This window comes from Pteropus medius, unplaced genomic scaffold, assembly GCF_902729225.1.
Source record: "Pteropus medius unplaced genomic scaffold, Ma_sr-lr_union100, whole genome shotgun sequence".
NCBI classification, from domain to species: domain Eukaryota; kingdom Metazoa; phylum Chordata; class Mammalia; order Chiroptera; family Pteropodidae; genus Pteropus; species Pteropus medius.
The window spans coordinates 3,223,833-3,247,137 of record NW_024354500.1 but is presented as its reverse complement, the minus strand read 5'-3'; the positions used below and the strand labels follow the sequence as shown (position 1 = coordinate 3,247,137).

General features: G+C 33.7%; 1 protein-coding gene across 1 annotated transcript in view; it reads left to right on the top strand.

Annotated features, from left to right (window-relative positions):
- The first annotated feature begins 2,855 nt into the window (after positions 1–2,855).
- Positions 2,856–23,305, top strand: part of MANEA (mannosidase endo-alpha) — a 47,084-nt gene continuing 26,634 nt past the window's right edge. Inside the window, exons 1-2 of the mRNA XM_039852833.1 lie at positions 2,856–3,004; positions 19,219–19,800. Of these exons, the coding sequence (XP_039708767.1) occupies positions 19,257–19,800 (544 nt within the window). The 5' untranslated portion in view covers positions 2,856–3,004; positions 19,219–19,256. The remainder of the gene's footprint in view (positions 3,005–19,218; positions 19,801–23,305) is intronic.

Genomic DNA, 23,305 nt, shown 5'->3' with positions numbered 1-23,305 from the left:
ATCCCATTCCCAAGGACCCTACTCTCATGACATAATCACCTCCCAAAGTATCTTCTAATACTATCGCCTTGGTAGTTTGGTTTTAACATAAGGATTTTGGAGAGACACAAACATTGGACCATAGCAGCTGTGAATTACCTACACTGAATTTAATCCTGAGGTGTGAGTCAATCCTAGAAGAGCCTCTACCAATGGGTATCCTAGCCCCTGTTGCCACTACATTACCAGGGAATTTACAGTTTTGAGTTTGAAACATTTACCTGCCTTGGCCAGCTGCTTCTTTCAAATAAGTCACAATTTGTGAATTTATGTAGGATGAAGTGAGATTGCATTCTTTGCAGTCAAGATGCTGGTATATGGTGAAAGGTTAAGAGTTATTAGAGGGTTGAGTAATAGTTTGGATCTCTGAATTGTTTGCTGCTATCAGCTGGTGGAAGCTTTGGTGTTCTAACCAAAGGACTTTTTAGAGATATAGTCTTTGCCTCCCAAACTGTATCAATATCCTAGATACACTTCATAAAGTGATATATGCTATAAAGAATGGAACAATTTAATTAATGAAGAAATCGTTGCTACATTTCATATTGATCCTATGAATGTAACAGGAATTAAAAAAATGGAATAGTCAGTATGTAACTCAGTAGCCATGGAGAAGGTAGAATTGACATGGACATGGAAACCTAGTGTACTGGATAATTGAACTTTTGTTTTGCGATTTACTTTGTTTGTTTGGCTATTTAAAATCCAAAAATCCTTCTGTTTTTAGAGGAATACTATATCCTATGTATTGGAGTTGTCTAATGTACTAGTCTTCACTTCCATGCCATATTCTATAAACTTAACAAAAATCTATTTGTGTTTTAGTTGCTAGATTCAGTTTCTATTGCTTGCAAAAAAAAAAAAAAAAAGACCTCTGACTAATAATGCAAGTGGAGGGATTATGGAGCCATCCTTGCTCTTTCTAACATTCCCTGCCGCTGCCTTCCTTCTACTTCTTGACTGGGTTTCAGGCAAGATGACTAGAGCATAGCAGCCATCTTGAACTATATGACAGGTGTGAGAATGACAGCTAGAATATTAAGTGAGGATAGAAGCCAGCAATAACAACGATGGTGCAAAAATAAATAAGTCAAAAAGAGGAGCCTGATTCATTACAACTGTAGAGTCATCATGAGCCCTGGATTCCTTTTAAGAAGAGATGAGCAAAGGTTTGTCTTATTTACACAACTGTTATTTGAGCATTCTGTTTTACATAACTAAAGCTAATCCTAACTGACATACCTCCTCATACACTATTATTTTGTATATGTCTGAGGTTCATTGAAATGGAGACCGAAAAGGATGGCTATAGGTATAAAAGTCTGCATCACTTGGGAAATAAGGAGAAAGATCTTTATTGCTAATGGCAAAAGAGAAATGGGTGCTGCTTTTCGATTAGCAGGATAGAAAAGGATCAACCCCAAGAATCTTGTAGGGTGGAGACTATTATAATAATAAATGGTAATTAGGAGAAACAAAAGGCTACTATTAGTTTTATGTGTTAGGATAGTTCTCAGCAAAAATTTGATAAGCAAGAGAGAAGTATTTAAACTTTAAAACAAGAATTTGATAAGCAAGAGAGAAGTATTTAAACTTTAAAAATACATAAAGATTATGTAAAATATAAATTTCAAAAGCAAATATCCCCTTTAAAAATGAGTCCAAAATTGACCACAGGCATTTCACAGAAACACAGGTAGTCACTAAGCATATATAAAGATATACAACCCCATTAGCAAGGGGAAAAAGCAAATTAAAAGATGCTATTTCCAGGCAAAGTATTAGTAGGTTTTATGGATAATCATGCTCCAGTCTAGTCTATGTGAAATAGATTTATGTTTAGATGAATCTCAAAATCTGAAAGTGTTAGTGAAAAAAGAAGAGGGAAAAAATGCAGTATGATTCATTATATAAAATACAACATCAGGATGACTATAGTTTTATGAAATCATATGTATGTAATTGTTTTCAATAAAAGCAAGAAATGAGTAATACAAAATTAAGCATAGTAATTTCTGGGTGAGAGGGAAAGATATGCTAGGAGAGGCCTTCCTAGAAGGCTTTAAAAATACCGGTAATTTTCTGTATCTTCAGTTCTGCAGTGGTACCTGGATATTCTTTTTATTATTATTTTTTTATATGTGCAAATATGGGATAAATTTATACATGTATATTTCACAATTAAAATTTGTTTTAAAAATTCAGTGAGATTATAAGGAGAGCACACATCAGTAAATTCTAAACTGTGAGTCAGGATTTCCTTGTTACTATGTAACCGAAATAGAGAATTCTCTTGGCTTCTGATGTAAGATGAAAAGCTTCAGCTGTAACGGCTATTTCAAAAGTTCTTGTTCGCACCTGTCTCATTGTTTTCAATTATTTCTGTAAGTATTCTAGTATAAAGGTGATTCTACAAAATACTTTTGCAAATCGAAAGTGTCACTTCTGTCTGTCTAGTTTGGCCTTCCAAGTAAAGTTTCATTTAAAAAAAAAAAAAGGCAAAACGGTTCCTCAATTTAAAGTTTGAAAACAACCAGCGTACTTGAGTTAAATATAATTTTTGAACGCCTCATATCAAAAACGGCTGTTCGTTTTCCAGCGGAACCTAGACGACTAGTTTTAAAGAGCAAGGTGGGTCATCTCCTTGGAGAAAGAAGATGGGAATCCAGCCCCAATCTACTGCGCCCCTTTTCTCCACTAGTACAGGACATCTGGAAAAGCTCTACCCTCCTTCATACACGCCCCTCCCGATTCTCACCTACGGGCGGGTCCCGTGCCGCGGGAGCCCCGCCCCCAGGAAGCCCCGCCCCCAGGAAGCCCCGCCCCCGGGCTCTGGGAACGCTCCGCACGCAGGTTTTGGGAGGCGGGGCTGGCTGGGCTCGCGGCCCGCACCCCGCGCGTTCTGTCTTCTTTCTTGCTGTACTTTCAGCCTTTACACCTCCCGTGGCCGGATTCCCAGACCCTGGTGAGTAAAGCGGGGGAGTCAGGGCCCCGCCAACGCGGTCGCGGCGGGCACGGGGCCTACTCGCAGCGCCTCTGCGCTCCTCCGCCGGCCAATCTGCTCGCCGCTCCCCTGCCGGCGGCCTTTGACCCTGCGCCTCTCAGGCCTTGGCGGGAGGTGACGCCTTCTGAGGCTTGAAACACCAGGTATCCTCACTCGGTCACTCTTACGCCTTATTTCTGTGCGGGTTAGTTTTATGGCCTTCTGCCCTGCCTTATTCAAACCCAGCAGGCCTTGTCTCCGCCACTTTTGAATGGAACCTCCTGTCGCCTCGGTTTTTCCTTTCTACTCCCTGCACATTGGGAAGTCCGGGAGTGATGGAAGCCTTTTAACTCTTTTAAACCCAGACTGCAACTGGGCCTTGAGCCTACGGGGAGAGTGGAGGATCGAGGCCTTCTCGGCTTGGGTTGCAGCAGCAAGGTCGCGGTCGCCTGTCTCCCGGTGGCTTTAGGCGTCGGGAGAGGAGAACAAGGATGGCGAGGCCCCTCTGCGATGGTTTTTCCATTCACCTGTTAACATGTTCGGCACTGTCGTCGTAGACTTAGCTTTTGCTAAGTCACAGTGGGCAACTGTGTTGGACTAGTGCCTTTTTCTCTTTTCCATAGGAGCATATTGAAATTCAGGCAGTTATGATAATTTGTTTCAGTTTTATTATTGCGGGAGCCTAAGGGAAGATGTAGCGTGTTTAAAACTAAAAAACACACACGCAAAGAGGGAGAATAATGTTATCTGAGCTTAAAAACAGATAGGACTGGAATGGGTTTTGTTAATGTATTTAGACAAGAGTTTGAAAGAAAAGTACAAAATAAAATTTAATATTGGTAACATTAATTCACATTATTCGCAAATCATTTTCATGATACTATGTTCCTCCATTCATATTAAGCTGTATGTAAACCCTGAAAAAAACAGTAGAGTGCAGTGAATCTTGGGATTTTCAGGGTCCATGCATAAAACAGGCAGAAATAGTAAATGTATGATCAGAAAATAACCGGTCTTGAGGTAAATTTGAGCTACAATTTGTAAGTAGATAACATAATCCTTGTTTACTAAGTCTATAATGTTTAAAGGAAAACATGACCGCATGTCAGCAGTTTTTATCTATGTCATAAAAATTACAGTTTTAATAGTCTAAACTTGATTTGTGTAATATGTTGTAGGACGGTGAAACAGCATGAGGGCAAAAGCTTGAGTTCTGGAGCCAGACTGGCCCTGGTCTTTGCTAGGTTAGTTATTCTTAGCTGACATATTTGGATAAAGTTATCAACTTTTCTGTACCTTAGTTCCATCATCTGTAAAATGGTATTAAAAAGAAATTCTACTTCATACTTCGTGATTAAAATGGAAGGATGAGATTATGCTTAACTTAATTTTTGTTCATAAGTGTTTAAAACTTACTTGGACAGGAAGCAGTACAGAAGCTGAATTTGAAACTTCCAGATGTGTCTTCTAGTATTAGTTGTGTTTATCTACAGTGGCTTCTTAGAAAAATGAAATAGAAGAAACAATACTAAAAAAAAGCACCTGTTGCCTGGATATAGATAATAGATAATTGAAAGGTGATTAAAAGGTGGGATTTTTAAAAAAATTTTCCTTTTTAATTTTCAAATAAGCTTAGACTTGCAGAAAAAATTTTTTTCCTTTTAGTTTTATATCACACATTTAAGTGATATTATGTGATTTTCAACTTTTTCTGTCTCAGTTATTTCGCTTATCTCAAGGTCCATCCATGTTGTCACAAATGGCAGTATTTCATCTCTTATTATGGCTGAATAATATTCCATTGTATATATGTACCACAGCTTCTTTATCCAATCATCTATCATAGAACACTTGGTTGCTTCCATGTCCTGGCCACTGTGAATAATGCTGCTATGAACATTGGTGTGCAAATATCTTTTTGGATATGGGTTTTCAAGTCTTTGGGGTAAATACCCAGTAGTGGGATTGCTGGATCATATGGTAGATCAATTCTTAGTTTTTTGAGGAACCTCCACCTGTTTTCCATAGTGAATGTACCAATTTGCAGTCCCACCAGCAGTGTATGAGGGTTCCTTTTTCTCCACATTCTCTCCGACGTTTGTTATTACTTGTCTTGATTCTACCAGGTGTGAGATGGTATCTCATTGTGGTTTTGATTTGCATTTCTCTAATAGCTAGCGATGTTGAGCATTTTTTCAAATATTTGCTGGCCAATTGTATGTCCTCTAGGGAGAAGTGTCTGTTCAGGTCCACTGACCATTTTTTTGATTGGATCGGTTTTTTTTGGTTGTTATTGAGTCATATCAGTTCTTTGTAGATTTTGGTAATTAGGCCCTTATCGGATGCGTTGCTTGCAAATATATTTTCCCATTTGGATGGTTGTCTCTTTACTTTGTTGATGATTTCTTTTGCTGAGCAGAAGCTTTTTAGTTTGATGTCTCATTTATTTATTTTAGCTTTTACTTCCCTTGCCTTTGAGGTCACATTCATAAAATCTTCTTTAAGTCCAAGGTCCTTGAGTTTAGTTCCTATGTTTTCTCTATGCAGTTTATTGTTTCAGGTCTTATATTCAGGTCCTTAATCCATTTTGAGTTAATTTTGGTGTGTGGTGATAGACAGCAGTCTAGTTTCATTCTTTTGCAGGTGGCTTTCCAGTTTTCCCAGCACCATTTATTGAAGAGGCTTTTCTTTCTCCACTGTATGTTTTTGGCTTTTTTGTCGAAAATTATTTGCCCACATAAATATGGCTTTACTCCTGGACTCTCGATTCTGTTCCACTGGTCCGTGTTTCTGTTTTTCTGCCAATACCACCATTTTGATTACTGTTGCTTTGTAGTATAAATTGAAGTTGGGCAGAATGATACCTCCAGCCTTGTTCTTTTTTCTCAGAATGGCTTTGGCAACTCAGGGTCTTTTGTACTAACTTATAAATCTGATCATTTTTTGTTCTATTTCTTTAAAAAATGCCAGTGGGATTTTGATGGGGATTGCATTAAATCTGTATAATGCTTTAGGTAATATGGTCATTTAACAATGATTCTTCCAATCCAAGAACATGGAATATCTTTCCATTTCTTTGTACCTTCGATTTCTTTTAATAGGGTCTTGTAGTTTTTATTATATAGGTCCTTCATATGTTTTGTTAGATTTATTCCTAGATATTAGAGTATAGGAACACTATGGATTTTTGAATGTTGATTTTGTATCCAGAAACTTTACTGTTATTTGCTTATTGTTTCTAGCAGTGTTCTTGTGGAGTCTTCAGGGTTTTCTATATAGAGAATCATGCCATCCTCAAATAGTGACAGTTTGACTTCTTCGTTTCCTATTTGGATGCCTTTTATATCTTTCTCTTGTCTAATTGCACTTGCTAGCACCTCCAATGTTATATTGAATAAGAGTAGTGATAGTGGACAGCCTTGCCTTGTTCCTGATCTTAGAGGGAAGGTTTTTAGTTTTTCACCATGAAGTATAATGTTGGCTGAGGGTTTGTCATATATAGCCTTTATTATGTTAAGGTACTTTCCTTCTATACTGATTTCGTTAAGTGTTTTGATCACAAATGGATTCTGTATCTTGTCAAAGGATTTTTCTGCATCTATTGATAAGATCATATGATTCTTATTTTTTAATTTGTTTATATGGTATATCACATTAATCGATTTGCATATATTAAACCATCCCTATGTCACTGGGATGAAGCCCACTTGATCGTAGTGTATAATCCTTTTAATATGTGGCTGTATTCAGTTCGCTAGTATCTTATTTAGGATTTTTACATCTGTGTTCATGAGAGATATTGATCTGTAGTTTTCTTTTTTCATGTTATCTTTACCAGGTTTTGGTATCAGGGTAATATTGGCCTCATATAATTATTGGGAGCTATTGCCTCCTCTTCGATTTTTTGAAAGAGTTTGAAGAGAATGGTATTAAATTTTCTTTGAATGGTAGAATTCACTGGGGAAGCCATCTGGCCTTGGACTTCTACTGTTTGGTAGGTTTTTAATGATTGTTTCAATTTCCATACTGCTGATCCATCTGTTTAGATTTTCCAGTTCTTCTTGATTCAGTCTAGGAAGATAGTATTTTTCTAAGTACTTATCCATTTCTTCTAGGTTATTAAATTTGGTGTTATATACTTTTTCATAGTATTCTTGCATGATCCTTTGTATTTCTGCGATGTCAGTCGTAATTTCCCCTCTTTCATCCCTGATTTTGTTTATTTGTATCCTTTCTCTTTTTTCTTTAGTGAGTCTAACCAGGGGTTTCTCAATTTTATTAACTTTCTCTAAGAACCAGCTCTTTGTTGTATTTATTTTTTCTTTCTTTTTTTGTTTTCAATTTCATTTATTTCTGCTCTAATTTTGCTTATTTCCTTCTGCTGACTTTAGGCCTCATTTGTTCTTCCTTTTCTAGTTTTTTAAGATGAAGCATTAGGTTGTTTATTTGGCCTTGTTCTTGTTTTTGGAGATAGACCTGAATGATATGAACTTTCCTCTTATGACCACTTTTGCCATGTCCCAAAGTTTTGATATGTTGTACTATCATTATCATTCTTTTCTATGTATCTCTTGATCTCTCTTTTTATTTCTTCCCTGACCTAGTTATTCTTCAGTAGCATGTTGTCTAGTTTCCATGTATTTGTGGTTCTTCCTGCTTTCTTTTTACAGTTGATCTCTAGTTTCAAAGCATTATGATCAGAGAATATAGTTGGTATGATTTCAACTCTTATATTTGTTGAGGCTATCTCTGTGTCCTAATATGTTGTCAATCCTTGAGAATGTGCCATGTGCACTAGAGAATCTGTAAGCAGCTGTTTTGGGATGGAAGGCTCTGTAAATATCAATTATGTCCAGTTGGCCTAATGTGTCATTTAAGGATGTTATTTCCTTATTGATTTTCTGTTTGGATGATCTGTTCATATCTTACAGTGGGGTATTTAGGTCCCCTACTATGATAGTGTTTTGGTCTGTTTTTCCCTTTAGTTCTGTTAGTAATTGCTTTACATATTTGGGGTTCACTGATTGGGAGCAAAGATATTAATAAGTGTTATTTCTTCTTGGTGCATGATTCCCTTTATCATTTATCATTATCATTTATCGGTATCTTTCTTTACCTTTTTAATTTTGAAGTCTTTTTTGTCTGATATTAGTACCACTGCTCCCACTTTTCTCTGAATGCCATTTGCTTGAAATATCATTTTTTTACCCTTTCACTTTGATTCTGTGTTTGTCTTTGGAGCTGAGATGTGTCTCCTGGAGGCAGCATATGGTTTGGACTTTGTTTTTTTGATCCATTCTGCAACTCTGTGCCTTTTTATTGGTGAGTTAAGTCCATTAACTTTTAGGGTGATTATTGAAATATGAGGTCTTCTTATAGCCATTTTATTTTGCTTTATGGTAGCTCAGAGTTTCCATTGCTTCCTTGTTCTTTTGTTTCTGTTTTCTTTATTTTAGTTGGCTTTTGTGGGTTTTCCCTCTGGTTCTTCTTGTTTTATGTTACATACTTCAATTCTGACCCTATGTTGTGGGGTTACCATTACGAATATGTAAAGGATAGTTATATATATATATACACACACACACACACACACACACACATACACACACACACACACACACACACACACACACACAGTTGTGCATTTCTCTGCATGTGCCTTATCTCCATTCCCCTTTGTGAATTTGGATCTATGAACCCTCCCCTTTTCAGTCATTGTTTTCTCAATTTGTCTCTATGCTGAACGTTCATTACTATCTTGCTATAGCAATTCTCATTATTTAAGCTTATAATGCTCTGTTCTGAGTAAGGGGTGCACTCTTCTGTTTCTATTTGCCTGATAGTCACTTTACTCCTAATTACGTATTTTTTTTTTTGTCATTTTGTTTTAGGTGAGCTGACCCCTTTCAGAATTTCCTGTAATGCAGGCCTCGTAGTAGAGAATTCTCTCAAATTTTGTATGTCTGTAAAGGTCTTTATTTCTCCTTCATATCTAAAGGAGAGCTTAGCTGGATACATTATTCTAGGCTGGTAGTTCCTTTCACTTAATATTTTGAATATTTGATTCTACTCATTTCTGGGTTGTAAGGTCTGTGCTGAGAAGTCCGACGATAATCTAATGGGTTTTCCTTTATATGTTACTGTTTTATTCTCCCTGGATGCCCTGAGAATTTTGTCTTTGTCGTTGATTTTTGATAATACAATGTGTCTTGGCGAAGACCTTTTTGGATTGAGATAATTGTGTATTCTGTTGACTTCTTGAATTCCCAGCTCTAGCTCATTCCTTAGATTTGGGAAACTCTAATCAACTATTTGTCTGAAAATGCTTTCTAGTCCCTGCTCCTTTTCCTCGCGTTCAATAATGCCCATTATTCTTATGTTTCCTCCTCTGATGGTATCAGCTAGTTCTTGAATTTCTCTTTCATTATTTTTCATTCTTCGGTTTCTCTCCCCTTCTTTCTGATTTATTTCTAGATTTCTGTCTTCGATATCACTGGTTCTTTCCCCTATTTGGTTGACTCTATTTCCCAAGCTTGCTATTTCATTTTTTAACTCTTGCACTGTATTTTTTTATCTCTAGAACATTCTGTTCTTTTGGAGGGTTTCAATCTCCTTGCTCTGCTTATCTAGTTATTTTTTCAATTCCTGAAATTGTTGATATGACTCGTATCAGAACTCACTGAATTTTTTTGGAAGTACCATCCTGAATTCTCTGTCATTTCAGTGGCATATTTCTATGTCTGTAAACTTATTTTCTGGAGATTTTTTTTCTTTCTTTCTGAGATGCCTTCACACCTTGTTTTCTTATGGTGTTTAATGGACTATTTCTCTGCCTGGGCATTATTGGAAGTGTATTCTGTTGTTTTTCCAGAAAGAAGATTTATTATATAAAAGTCTCTGTTTAGACTGTTCCAAAGAAGACGCTTTTCTTTTGGTTTCCAGTAGGTGAAGTCTAAGCTTCTTGGATCCCTGCTTTATATAATGCCTTTTAATTTTCTTGTAGATATTTAATCATGCTCACTATCCTCAGTCTCAGTCCCTGTCAGTATGAGCAACAGTTTTAGTAGCGTTTGCTCAGATTTCCCTGGGGCTTAGCGGTGTTCGGTCTCAGAGGACATGGGGGAGGACCCTCTGGGTTGGGAGTTGGGGGCTGTGGCTCGGCCTTGGTTTTGCAGCCATGGCCAGTAAAAATCAATTGTTGTTTCTTTGCCGTCCCCACTTTTCTGCCATCCTCATTTCTCTGCCTTCTGCCCTGGTGACCGGGCCCTGCCACTGGCCACAGAGAGCTAACAGCTTTCCCAGGAAGGGCTGTTCAGAGAACTTGCCGTACTTTCTCCCCTCCCCGTCCTCCTATAGGGAACTCTGGTGGCTGTGAGAGACAGCTTCTTTATTTTTCCCAGTCCACTTCCCGACACCTGAGGTTCTGACCTGTGGTAGCTCTTATGCGCAGATCCCACGCTCAGACGTGCTAGTATGCCGTTTGGGTGTTTTTTGTTGAGTTTAGATAGTCAGCTTATTGTTGTTTCAAGGGGAGCAATCTAGGGATGTCTCTCATTCTGCCATGTTTCTCCAAATCCAAATTCGCCAGAAAAGTTTTTAAGATAGTACAGATAGTTCAGTCATCCTCATATATTTTTCTGAAAAGTCACCAAATGTTAATATTTTACCACGTTCACTTTATTATACACACACACTTATATAGTACATTGTGTACATTTTATATATATACATATATATATACACACGTATACACACACACACACTCACACACACCTTATAGGTAATGCGTTTGTGTTTATGTGTTCTTATATATGTATGTGTAGATTTATGTGTGTGACTAATATATTGTCTAATGTTTCTAATGTGATTAGATCAAAATTACATTTGGACAGATCCCATACCAATGATTCTGTGTCCTTAGGGCATTCTCAGGAGGCTCATGATATCTACTTCCAAAATCAACTGATGAAGTTAATTTTGATCACTTGTTTAAGGTGGCATCTGCTATGTTACTCACTGTTAAGTTACTGTTTTTCCCTTTGTAGTTAATTATGTATCTTTTGGGGTGATACTTTCTCAATATGTATATAGCCTATTTCTGATCAAACTTTTTCTTTCTCATATAATATTCATTGATGATTCTTGCTTGATACAGTTATTATGATAATTGCCAAGTGGTGATACTCTAATTCCATTATTCCATCTTAATTTATTAGTTGGCATTCTAATATGAGTCTTTATTCCATTTATTATTTTTGCATTTTAAAAAATATCAGTATGGATTCATAAACTTTTTATTTTAATACTTACAATTTATTATTATTATTTCTTGACGCTGAAATTGTCCCTGATTTAGCTAGTGGTTGCCCCTTCAAGCTGCCTCCTATGTCCTATGGACATATTTCTTATATTATTTGAGTACTTTCTTACTTTCTTTGAAGATGTTCTAGACTCATCTTGTACTTTCCACAGTCTTAGAATCGACATTTCTCCAAAGAACCTGGTCCTTTTAAATAGAAATAGGTATTTAAAAACCAAAATCTTAGTATCAGATGTGTTCGTTGCTGCTGGGGTTTCTTTGGTTCTAGACTATCTTAGTGTGCAGAGCAAGGAAATAATGTGAATATATTTATGTGTACACATATACACCTATTTATTGATCCGTTAAAAGCCACACATACATATTGATACTGCCAATTACCATCATACAACACAAGTTTCATTCTAGCCTCCCACTTTCTATATTTATAACTCACTTTTTTTTTTTTTTTTTGGTCAGTGAAAATCCTGGACCTCATTTTCCAGCATATGTTGCTTATTTGCTTACTTTTGGAATACACATTAAGTATCTTAAGGATTGCTAACCTGTACCATGGCAAAAAAATAAACAGTTTACTAACTGGAGTTCAACATTTAATATTTGTTTGTTTGTTTTGGGTATGTATACTATAACGTGACTCAAAAAGATACTCAGAGAAGAGTCACTTCCATTCCCCAATCCTCCTACCCCGTTCTCATCCCCCATATATTTTCCACCCTGTTCCTCTTTACTACCTTGTAGATAATCAACCTTATTAGATTCTTTATTCTTTGTTTCTTTTGCTCAGTTGAGGAAGGGTATATTTTCTATTTGCGTTTTGCTTTTTTCACTTAGCAATATACCCATAAAATCACTTTATGTGATTTCAAAGAGTTCTTCCTTATTTTTTTGAGTTGACTACTGCAATATTTTCCAGTTACAATCAGTGCTGTAAATGAATTCATGTACTATTGGTTGTGTATTTTCAAGGTATATTCTATGAAGATTGATGAATCAAAGGTAAATGGATGTGTAATTTTGTTAGATAATGTATTGCCAAATTCCCAAAAGGATTGTAGCAATTTGCATTCACTGGCAATGTATAGGAGTATTTTTTTTTCTCACTATCTTGCAAACAGGATATATTTTCATAATTTCTACTTTTTGCTAATGTCATAGATAAGAAATTATATCTTTGTGTAGTTTTCATTTGTATTTTTCTAATTTTAAATGATGTAGATCTTGCAAATAAGTTTTTATTCAGTTTGTCAATTTTCTTTTCACTTTATTTATAGTATTTTTTAGCATATATATTTTAAAATTTTAGGTAGTTAAATTTATCTTTTCCTTTCTTGCATATGAATTTTTAGTCATAGTTATAAAGCCCATCACTGCATTCAGGTTGTAAAGGAATTCACGTGGGATTATTTAATCACTTGAATCATTCCGAGCCCTTCAACTTGCATTATTCTTTGCGAGAGTTGGGTAGGAAATAGGGGGGTTGTTTAAAACCCCTGACTCAAAAGTAGCAACAGAAAAGCTGAGACCATAAGTAGAACCTGGCAGCTGAGAAAATGAATAGTTTTTGGTAGTTTCATGGCCCTGGAGAGATCAAAATGAAATTCAGGGCCCTTCCAAGGGCATGAAAGAGGAGGGATCTTGAGAAATACCTTTGGCTTTGATTTCAGAATCCATTGTTGTAAAGGAGTAAGGATAAATCAGAAAGAGACAAAATATGCACAAGGATTTAAAACCAGTTTTGAAGATTTCAATTTGTGATTAGATTAAGAAAGTCTTCCTCTACCCTAGCAGGCTTTCGAAGCAAAAATAAGCTTTCTCTGAAGAAAAATAATATATAGAGCCTCATATTGTTTCTAAAATTTTCATACATGCTGTCTATCATTGAAGAAAAATAACCCTAGCTTACACACATAAAAAAATATAGTGACTGTCCAGATACTAAGAGAAAAGTGAAAAACAAAAACAGGCAATAGAAACAGAATCCCTAAGGTAAAATTCACATTATTAGAGGTGGACTTTAAATAAATGAGATTGAAATGTTCGAGGAATTAAGAGCGAAGGTGGAAAATTATAGCAGCGAACTGATACCTTTGAAAAGAGCCCAATGGAAATTCTAAGACTAAAATTATAACAGAAATTAAGTTACAGCTGAAGAGAATTAAGAAACTGAAAGATAGTTCAGAAGTAACTTCAGACTACAGCACAAAATGGAAAAGAGGGAAATAAAAAAATTTTTTTTAAAGAAATAAATGGGACGTAAAATTCTAACATGTATAATGTTTTCCAAAATGAGAGATGCAAGAGCAAGAGAGCAATAATGGAGCAAAAGCAATATTTAGAGAGAGAATTGATAGGAGTTTTGTAAAGCCGAGGAAAGATATCAACGCACAGACTGAAGTATTTTAACCTAAAGCAGGATAAATATTAAGAAAACCATACCAAGTATGAAGATATATATTTCATAGGGAAACAGCTGAAAACTAGAGATGAGGAGAAAAATATTAAAAGCCAAAGAAAAAAGAAAATGTATTGTCTTTAAAGGATCAAGGAAAAAAAATAGTTGAGTTTTCAACAGAAACAGTCAAAAATAAGCAAAAGATAATGGGTGATACTAAAAGAAAATAATTGCCAATATAGAAGAATACATACATGTCAAAGAGAATTGCCAATATAGAAGATACATACATGTCAAAGAGAAAGAAAAGGTATTTTCAAACAAACTAATCTGGAAAGGGTTTATCAGCAGTAGACTCTCTCACTAAATGCCCTATTAAAGGGAAGAATTATTTCTTCATCCTAAAGAAAATTATTTTGAATGGAAGTTTGGGGATGCAGGAAAACATGAAGGGCAAAGGAAAAAGTAAATATAATGAACATTGACTGTAAAAAATAGTATAATATCTGGTGGGGCTTAAGATATATGTAAAAAATATACCAAAATAAGAGCACAAAAGTTGGGGCAGGAATAAAGGAATTAAAGTCTTCTAAGTGTACTTTTATTGTTTCAGAAATACTAAAGTTCTAATTCATACTATATTTTGACAAATAAAAATACATGCTGTAATCACTAAAATAACTAAAGTAGTATCGAAAAGATTGTATAATTAAATACCAAATAAAGAAAACAAACAATTAGAAGATAAGAGAAAATAGAGCTTATAAGAAGGTCAAAAGGAAAGCAAGGGCAGAATTAAAGCTATAATATTCCTATTTGCAAAACTGTAAATGTACTGAATACTATTATTAGACAACAATAACAATTATATTAAACAGCAGTAACAAACAATTATATTTAAAAATACCATTAGGTGACAATAAAATGATGAAAATGAGCTCTTTGACAACACAAACCAAATGAAATCTGTTGTAACTATATTAATATTAGATTAGAATTTAAGTCAAAACCCACCAAGAGAGAAGGAAAGGAACATTTCATTATAAAACAAATTTAATACTTCAAGAAAATATAAGAGTCCTAAATGTCTTCATCTAATAACATCAATTAAAATTATATAATGTAAACATTTATAGACATTCTGTAGTGATATTGGGGTTTTTTAACACAAGCAGATGAGCGAAGATATGAAAAATATAAGCAGTATGCTTAGCATATTTGGTCCGATAGGCATGTAGAACTCAGTAACCACTAACTGCAGAATATATATTCTTTTCAGGTGCATATGTGACCCTTAATGAAATAGGTCATAGGTCGAGCATTAAAGCAAGTCTCAACATATTTCAGAGGATTCTAATCATACAAGTGATGTTTTCAGTGGATTTGTACTGAAATTCAGTAACAAAAAGACGACTAGAAAATCTCCCAAATATGCATTTATAAATAAGTCCTCAAAGAATAAATCATAATGGAAATTACAATATATTTTTAGCTAAGTGGTCATGAAAATACAGAGTCCAAAACTTGGAATACTGCTAAAGATGTACTTAGAGATGAAGTTAGAGTATAATTAAATTTTTAAGAAAGTGCAAAAGAGTTCTGAGTTGATGGCAGTAGCAGTGATATAGTGTTAGAACCTTCCCGAAATAATAAAAACAGCAGGAAAATAGTTAAACCAAAAGAAACATCTGCAACAAAACTGAAGTGACAATATATCCCCACAGACCACAAAATACAAGTGGAGGGGAACAGTTCACTAACAAATACAAGACTTGTAGTCTATCTCTGTACAGGAGGAATTAGAAGCAATAGTGTGTCTGCTTAATATTCAAACAGGAAAATCACAATATAGATATTAATTGGAAAGAGTGACAATCCAATTTGAAAATAATGGCTGCAATGGGGGAGGGCCACTTTGAAGTCACATCTGAAGAGGCTAGAGCATCTTGGTTTCTGAAAAACTTGTACCTGAAGCTTGTTTTCTAGACAAAACTCCATATCGAAGAGTAAGGTCTGGAAAGGCCATATTAAGACCTTCACAAAAACAACGGAAGATCTCTAGAGCTGTGAAGCTAGAAAGACTATTATGATTCAGCATTCACTTCCAAAAATTAAGGGGAAATTATTGTATGTAATACAGTAAGTCTTCACTTAATATTGGCAATAGATTGCTGGGACTTTAAGCAAAACAACTTATAGCAAAACCAATTTTACCATAGGCAAATTGATATAAACAAAAGTTCCTAGATCTCATCAACATAGTAGCTGTCATTAGCAACGGAAAAAGATCAGTCAAATCCCATACAAAGTAATTATAGGCAAAAAAGCTAATATACTTGTAAACACTGAAAGCATGCCAGAGATGTGTTCACAAAATATGTGACAGCTGTAACCTAGTATTTAAGTAGAAATAAACAGTTAAAATAATGAGATGAATTAATAAGTAAGTTATAAATATAACTCAAATGGGTAACATTCATCAGAAAATAATTAAAATTGACAGAAAAATTACTTCATAAATTATTTTGTAAGTGAAGACTAAAAGACAAACACAACAGATAATGCCTTGAGAAATAGCGGATGAAGAGAAACTTAAAAATTGAAATGAAGAAAATGGTTAAAAAAAGAAAAAAAAAGTGCAGTTGTGAATATTGAGCAAAAATTCAATAAAAGTCATAGGACTTTCCATAGAAAAGCAAAGCAGTGAAATAGAACAAATAAATTAAAATTGAAAATGTTTTCAATTTTAGTAAATAAAATAGACAAAAGCTGACAAAAAAGTAGATGTCAATAGCTAATTTCTTTTAAAAAATTTAAAATTATAATTTAATATCATGTTAATTTCATGATAACATAATGAAATTATGTTATCATGAAATTAACATGATATTAAATTATAATATACAGCATAGTAGTTAGACATTTATATACTTTATGAGGTGGTTCCCCCAATTTGTCTAGTACTCCCCTGGCACTGTATATAGTTATTATAATATTGACTATATTCTCTGGGTTAGTTAGCTTCTTAATGGTAAGTTAAGGGAGTTCCTGTACAATTGTTTCTGTTTTCTCTATGAATTCTAAGATATAGCTTGTCTGAAAAGAATAAAAAGTTGGAGATGTAGTAGCAGATTTGATGAGAAATGAGAAGGAATGAAATAATTCTTTTGAAATTAGAAAAGCGAACATATTAGGGTATAGTAATAAGATTGTTAAGCAGTCTGGAGTCTTGGTCTGAATTTTATGGTCATAAATTCGCAGTAAAAAGTCAATATGGTTGTGTGTAATTTTTTTTCCTAATATTCTGTTATTCTGAATCAAGGTCAAGATGATCATTTATTTGAGGTTGTCCCCATAAGTATTAAGAAAAGAGATAATTAAAGGGAGTCAAGGGTATTTGCAAGTGAGGAATTGCAGTGCTGGACTATGGGCTATAAGTTGTTCCACTAGAGATAAAACATGAAGAAAAGGAGAAATAGTGGAAAAATGGTAGAGTCAGTGGAATAGACATTGCCAGAATGAGAATACTAGAGGGGCCCAAAGCACAGATTATGTTTAGAAAATAGGGGAGAAAAAATGAAGTAGATATTTTAGAGTGGTAAATGATTGTAAATGACGATCAAGAGTATGAGTATCACATTTGAGTTGGTGAAATGGGGTGGAAGAACAGATTATTAGAAGTGAGGCAGTCAAGGATCAGGAATCCAAACTACTGGGTGGATCAACCATGCTGGTAGAGTCATTAGAAGTAGGGTAGGAAGGAAGACAGTAAATCACTTGCTAGAATCATCAGTGAATGGGAGCATGTTAGATTCAGAAAATGGTTAAGTTTGATGGCTGGGATGTCATTTTTTATAGGTGCTTCAACCTTCTGATCTAATTATGCCAACATTTTGTTTAGAAGTCTTCAGTGACACCCTGTTTACCCAAATAAGAATTGTCCTCTCCCTTAGATACAGTATGGTTCCAACATGCCACTACAGCTTTGCTTTATCTCACCATCTTGTTTTCTGTGCTGAAACCAAAAGATACATTTTGCATGTCCATTATATCTTTGGGCATACTCTTCCTGACACTTACGGTCATTTTCTTTTCCTTATCTTTTTCATCAGCCTATGCATGTTATACTCATTCTTCCAAGATTTTACTATTTTTCCTAAAGAGTTTTCTTCAGCTCCTTAGTTTATATTGCATTCTATTCCTTTATATGCCTTCCAGTTCTCTTTTGGCACTCTTTTGAGTTACAGTTATATGCATATGTCCCCCTCTTTATGGACTCTGAGTACCTTGAATATAAGAATTGTGTCTTAATAATCAACCTAGCATACTACATTTTACATAATACAGTTGCTGAATTATATATCTTTTTGTTTGCTAGTTTTTGTAGGGTTTTTTTTTTTTTTTTTTTGTATTTCAACCAAATGAAATAAGCTTTTGTTGTTCCTTGGAGAACAATGGGACGTATTTCACAGTTAAACAAGGTCGACTTTGAGGAGAATCTCTATGAATTTTAGCTGTAAAAGAAATATGCTGCTTATCTTAGTATTTCTTACATAAATGCATAATAGAAGTATTGGTTTGTAGAAAGATTTTGTATGTGACAATTGCTCATTAAATTTTACTTCTCTCTTTTCTACCAGGATTGGTTTAACTTAATGCTCTAAACAACAGCATGATGTATAGTTATATTTTATATAATTAGTGTCAACTTTTGACCAATAACTAATAAAAAATTTGTACGTAAAGGCAAATATTTTAATATTTTATCCATAGGTATGTATATGTATGTATACCTATGTATATATGGATACCTAACTACATATATATTTATACATACACTTTTTAAAACAACATATGAAACCATATTTTAGAAGTTGTAAGTTAATTTTATAACCTTTGTTCAGTAAGATTTTCAGTTATAAAGTAATAATGATTTTTAAAATTAGGAATCTCTAACATGATCACTTTTTAAAATTTTATCTCTGTTCCATCTAAAAAATGTCATTTAAAATGTGTGATTACTCCCTTCTTGTGAAATAATTACTTTAGTTAATAAAAATAAGTTTGTTGAAAATCCATTTAAGGACTAGGCATTAATATATTCTTATTTCTTTTTTTAAACTATGAGCCTTCAATTTTATATTTAGAAAAGATTAGTCCATATTCATAGAACGTTCTCTGTATTATACACAAAACTTGTCCAAATGCCATAAAATATATGTTTTGTTAAAAAAAAATTTCTAAAATGTTTATCTGACAGTGTAATTGTGGTATTTCCAAATAAATATTGTCATTTGGTCTAGCCATATATAAATTCTGTTGTAGATATCAGTATTTAATGATATAATTAATATCCTAATGCACTTAAAATTTTTTTCAATGTAATGAACTTTATGAATTTGAGTTTTTACTTTTGAATACATTAGAAAATATTGTTAATACCACTTACTAATCCACTTACTGTTTTTCAATAAATTACAGCTAAACATTTATCATTTTGGAGTTTAAAGTATGTCATCATGGCAAAATTTCGAAGAAGGACTTGCATCATTTTGTCACTTTTCATTCTGCTTGTTTTCTCTCTGATGGTGGGTTTAAAAATGCTGAGACCAAATAAAGCTACTTTTGGAGATCCTTTTGGACTTGACCTTCTTCCAGAAGTTCGTCAACGAACTCCTCATTTGGAGAAAAATTTTGATTCCCAAAAGAATGATAAAATCAACAGTGAAATAAATATCAAGAATTTAAAAAGCATTGAAATCACCATGAAACCGTCCAAAGCCTCTGAACCTTACTCGGAAGAACAGCCACCTCTGAATTATAACTTACATGTATTTTATTATAGTTGGTATGGGAATCCACAGTTTGATGGTGAATATATGCATTGGAACCATCCAATTCTGAAGCATTGGAACCCTAAAATAAGCAAGAATTATCCACAAGGGAAACACAAACCCCCAGATGACATTGGCTCCAGCTTTTACCCTGAGTTGGGAAGTTACAGCTCTCGGGATCCTTCTGTCATTGAAACTCACATGAAACAAATATACTCAGCTTCAATTGGTAATTATTTTATTTTATGCATGTGTTGAGTTATGTGTGTGTGTGTGTGTGTGTGTGTATGTATATGTGTATATGTATATGCATGAATTTTTGTAGAACATTAAATTACTTAATAGTCTTCATATTATTAATTATAACTGTAAACTTATAAACTTGAAGTTAAACTGTGTATATGTTCTTAAACATCCAGGCAATCACCTTTTATCTACTTTAAAGTGTGTTTAATTTTCAAATTTTGTAGGATTTCTGGATATATTATTTTTATTCTAATTTTTACTGGTCTTTCTGATTTTTATTACATTAAAATTTACTTGAGACAATGAATTCTCCTACTTTAAGTATACAGTTCAATGATGTTTTTCAAAGGTATACCATACACCTGTTTAAATACCATGCTAATCATGAAGTAAAATATTCTGTAGCCCAAAAAGTTTTGTCATGCCTCCCATATTCAGCCCCACTTTCTACCCCAGGAAACTATGAATCTGATTTCTATCACTGTATAATAGTTGTGAATGCCCCATTACTATATAAAAATAGAATTATTCTCTGTTGGGGGGTGTGGGAGTTGTCTTTTGCTCAGCCCAGCTGTTTTGAAATTTACCCATGTTAACTGTATCAATAGTTTAGTTGTTATTGCTGAATAGTATTCCATTGTATGATTATAGCAATTTGTTTCTGCATTCATCTCAATGGACATTTCGGCTGTTTCAAATTTTAGGCATGTAGCATATAATTTGGTCTTGTTTTTCTGTTTTTTTAAACTAGTCTGACAATTTTTTCTTTTTTAATTTGTGTTTATTTCAAATGTATTTAGGTGTGGTTGATTTTAAACGTTTCATTTTGCTATTTGTTTTTTGTTTATTCCATCTGTTCTGTTCCTTTTCCTCTTTTTCTGTCTTCTCATATTGAATATGTTTATTCCATTTTACAACCTCTTCTGGCTTATTACATATATGTCTTCATTTTATTTACTTTATGATTGCTCTAAAGTTTACAATACGCACTTTTAACTTAACAGATGAGAAATCACTGGTTATTCTTATTCTTGTTCCCCCTTCCCTTCAACTTTCTCTTCCCTCTTAACTTCTGGCACTCCAATTACACATATTTAGATAGGGTCATATTATCCCACAAGTAAATAATATGAAAAAAAGAATAATTTGGTGCCTGAAAATTCTTCAGTTTATTAATATTTCTTTTATAAAAACCTCCCTGTTTTGGTTCTGTCTTGTTAGTGTCCCTAGCATTAGGGCCATAAGAAGAAATTGGGTGTTCGTACATTTTTCTAGCTCTTGCACAAACTCACTAACAAGCTGATACGTATATAGAGACATGCAGAGCTTTTTCTTGAACAATATAGAATTTTGTGAATCTACATCAACATGTGCAAGATGGCTTGTTTTAATTCTGTGGGGTATTTTTTTCCCCAACTATTTAAAACAAATCTAAGTTTCTAGATATACTTACGGCTCTAGTTTCTATATTCTGTGACATAAAATATGACATAAAATAGGTTAGTAAATTCAGACAACAGCAGCTGCTTCGTTTGTATGTGTCTCTATTAACTATTTACCTTTTTGAGGAAGACTTTTCAAATGACTTTTCCCTATTTTCCTCACAGAGTTTCTATCACATTCAGTTTTTGTTATTTAAGGTTGACTTCTTTGTGGCTAAAAGTTACACTTAATTGACCAAAAATGGATGTTTTAGTTTCCTTAATGCAAACTGAACTGTATACAGTGAGGGTATTTTTTCCCCCTTAGAATGGGTATTTAAATGTTTATGTATATTATATGTATATGTTTATTAATATATTTATAATATATAAATGTTATATATAGGTAATATATAAACGGCATACTGCATATATTTGTGATTAGGAAGAAAAGTTCCAGTTCATATTTAGTTTTATGCTTATCTAATGTTTATGAAGACTTTTTCCCTCCAAATTATTTACTATATAATATGTATGAACATGAATTATTTCAAAACATCGTCAACAATACAATTTAATTTTAAATGTTGACAGTTTCACAGGTGATGCAAATATTTTTTGGTAGATTTACTGCTGAGGAAAATAAAACATTTGATAGTAAAAAAATGTAACATTACAATCCATCTGTAAATAAAGATATTATTTCCTTGTTTAAATATTGGATTATACTTGTTTTTGTTTTTTTTGTTGAGATATAATTGACATTTAACATTGTTTATGTTTAGGGTGTATAGCACATTGATTTGATACATTTATATTTCAATATCGTTGCCTTTATAACAGTTAACACTTGTATCATATCACATAATTATTATTCTAGTAGTGGGGAAAAATTAAGAGTCTCTTATCAAGTTTAATGTTTATGATAGTTTTGTTTATAGTCAGTATGTATTAGATTTCTAGGTTATCTTATTTATATACTAGTTGCAAATGTGTACCTTAAACAACATATCTCCCATTTCCTCACTCCAAGCGGCTGGTAACCACCACTCTACTGTGTTTTTGAGTTTGGGGTGTGTGTGTGTGTGTGTGTGTATAAATATATATATATACATATACATATGTGTGTGTATATATATATTATCTATATTATTTATATATTATATATATAATATAGATATATTTTTAGATTCCACATATAAGAGAGATCTTGCAGTATTTGTTCTTCTATGTCTGCCTTATCTCAGCCTATTATCCTCAAGATTCATCCATGTTGCTGCAAATAACAGGATTTCCTTTTTTTCATGGCCAAATAATAGTCCATTGTGTGTGTGTGTGTGTATAAATATATGTATATATACAAATATGTGTGTGTGTGTATCTTTATCCATTCACTCATGGATGGACAGTCAAGCGTTTCCATATCTTGGTGCTTAGGAATAATGCAATAGTAAACATGGGAGTCCTTGATCGCTTTGATAACCTGTTTTCATTTCCCGTGGATATATATATCCAGAGGTAGGATTACTAGATCATATGATAGTTCTATTTTTAATTTTTAGAAGAACCTCTATGCTGTTCTCCATAGGGTTAAACCAGTTTACATTTCCATCAGGAGTGCACAAAAGTTCCTATTTTTCCACTTTCTTGCCAGTTGTCTTCTGTGATCTTGACTATAGCTATTGTTATAGTTATGAAATGGTATCCATTGTAGTTTTGATTTGCATTTTCGTGATGATTAGTGACTTTGAGCACCTTTTCATGTACCTGCTGGCCATTTACATGTCTTCTTTGGAAAAGCGCCTCTTCAGTTCCTCTGCCCATTTTCTACTTAGGTTGTTTTTTGTTATTGACTTACATGAGTTCTTTACAAAGTTTGAATATTAACACCTTATCCTTTACATGGTTTGCAAATAATTTCTTCCATTCTGTAGCCGCCTTTTCATTTTGTTAAATTTTGCTTTGTATCATAGAAGTTTTTAAATATGATATAGTATCACTTGTTGAAATTTTCTTTTATTATTTGCGCTTTAGGTGTCATATCCAAAAAAATCATTGCCAAGACCA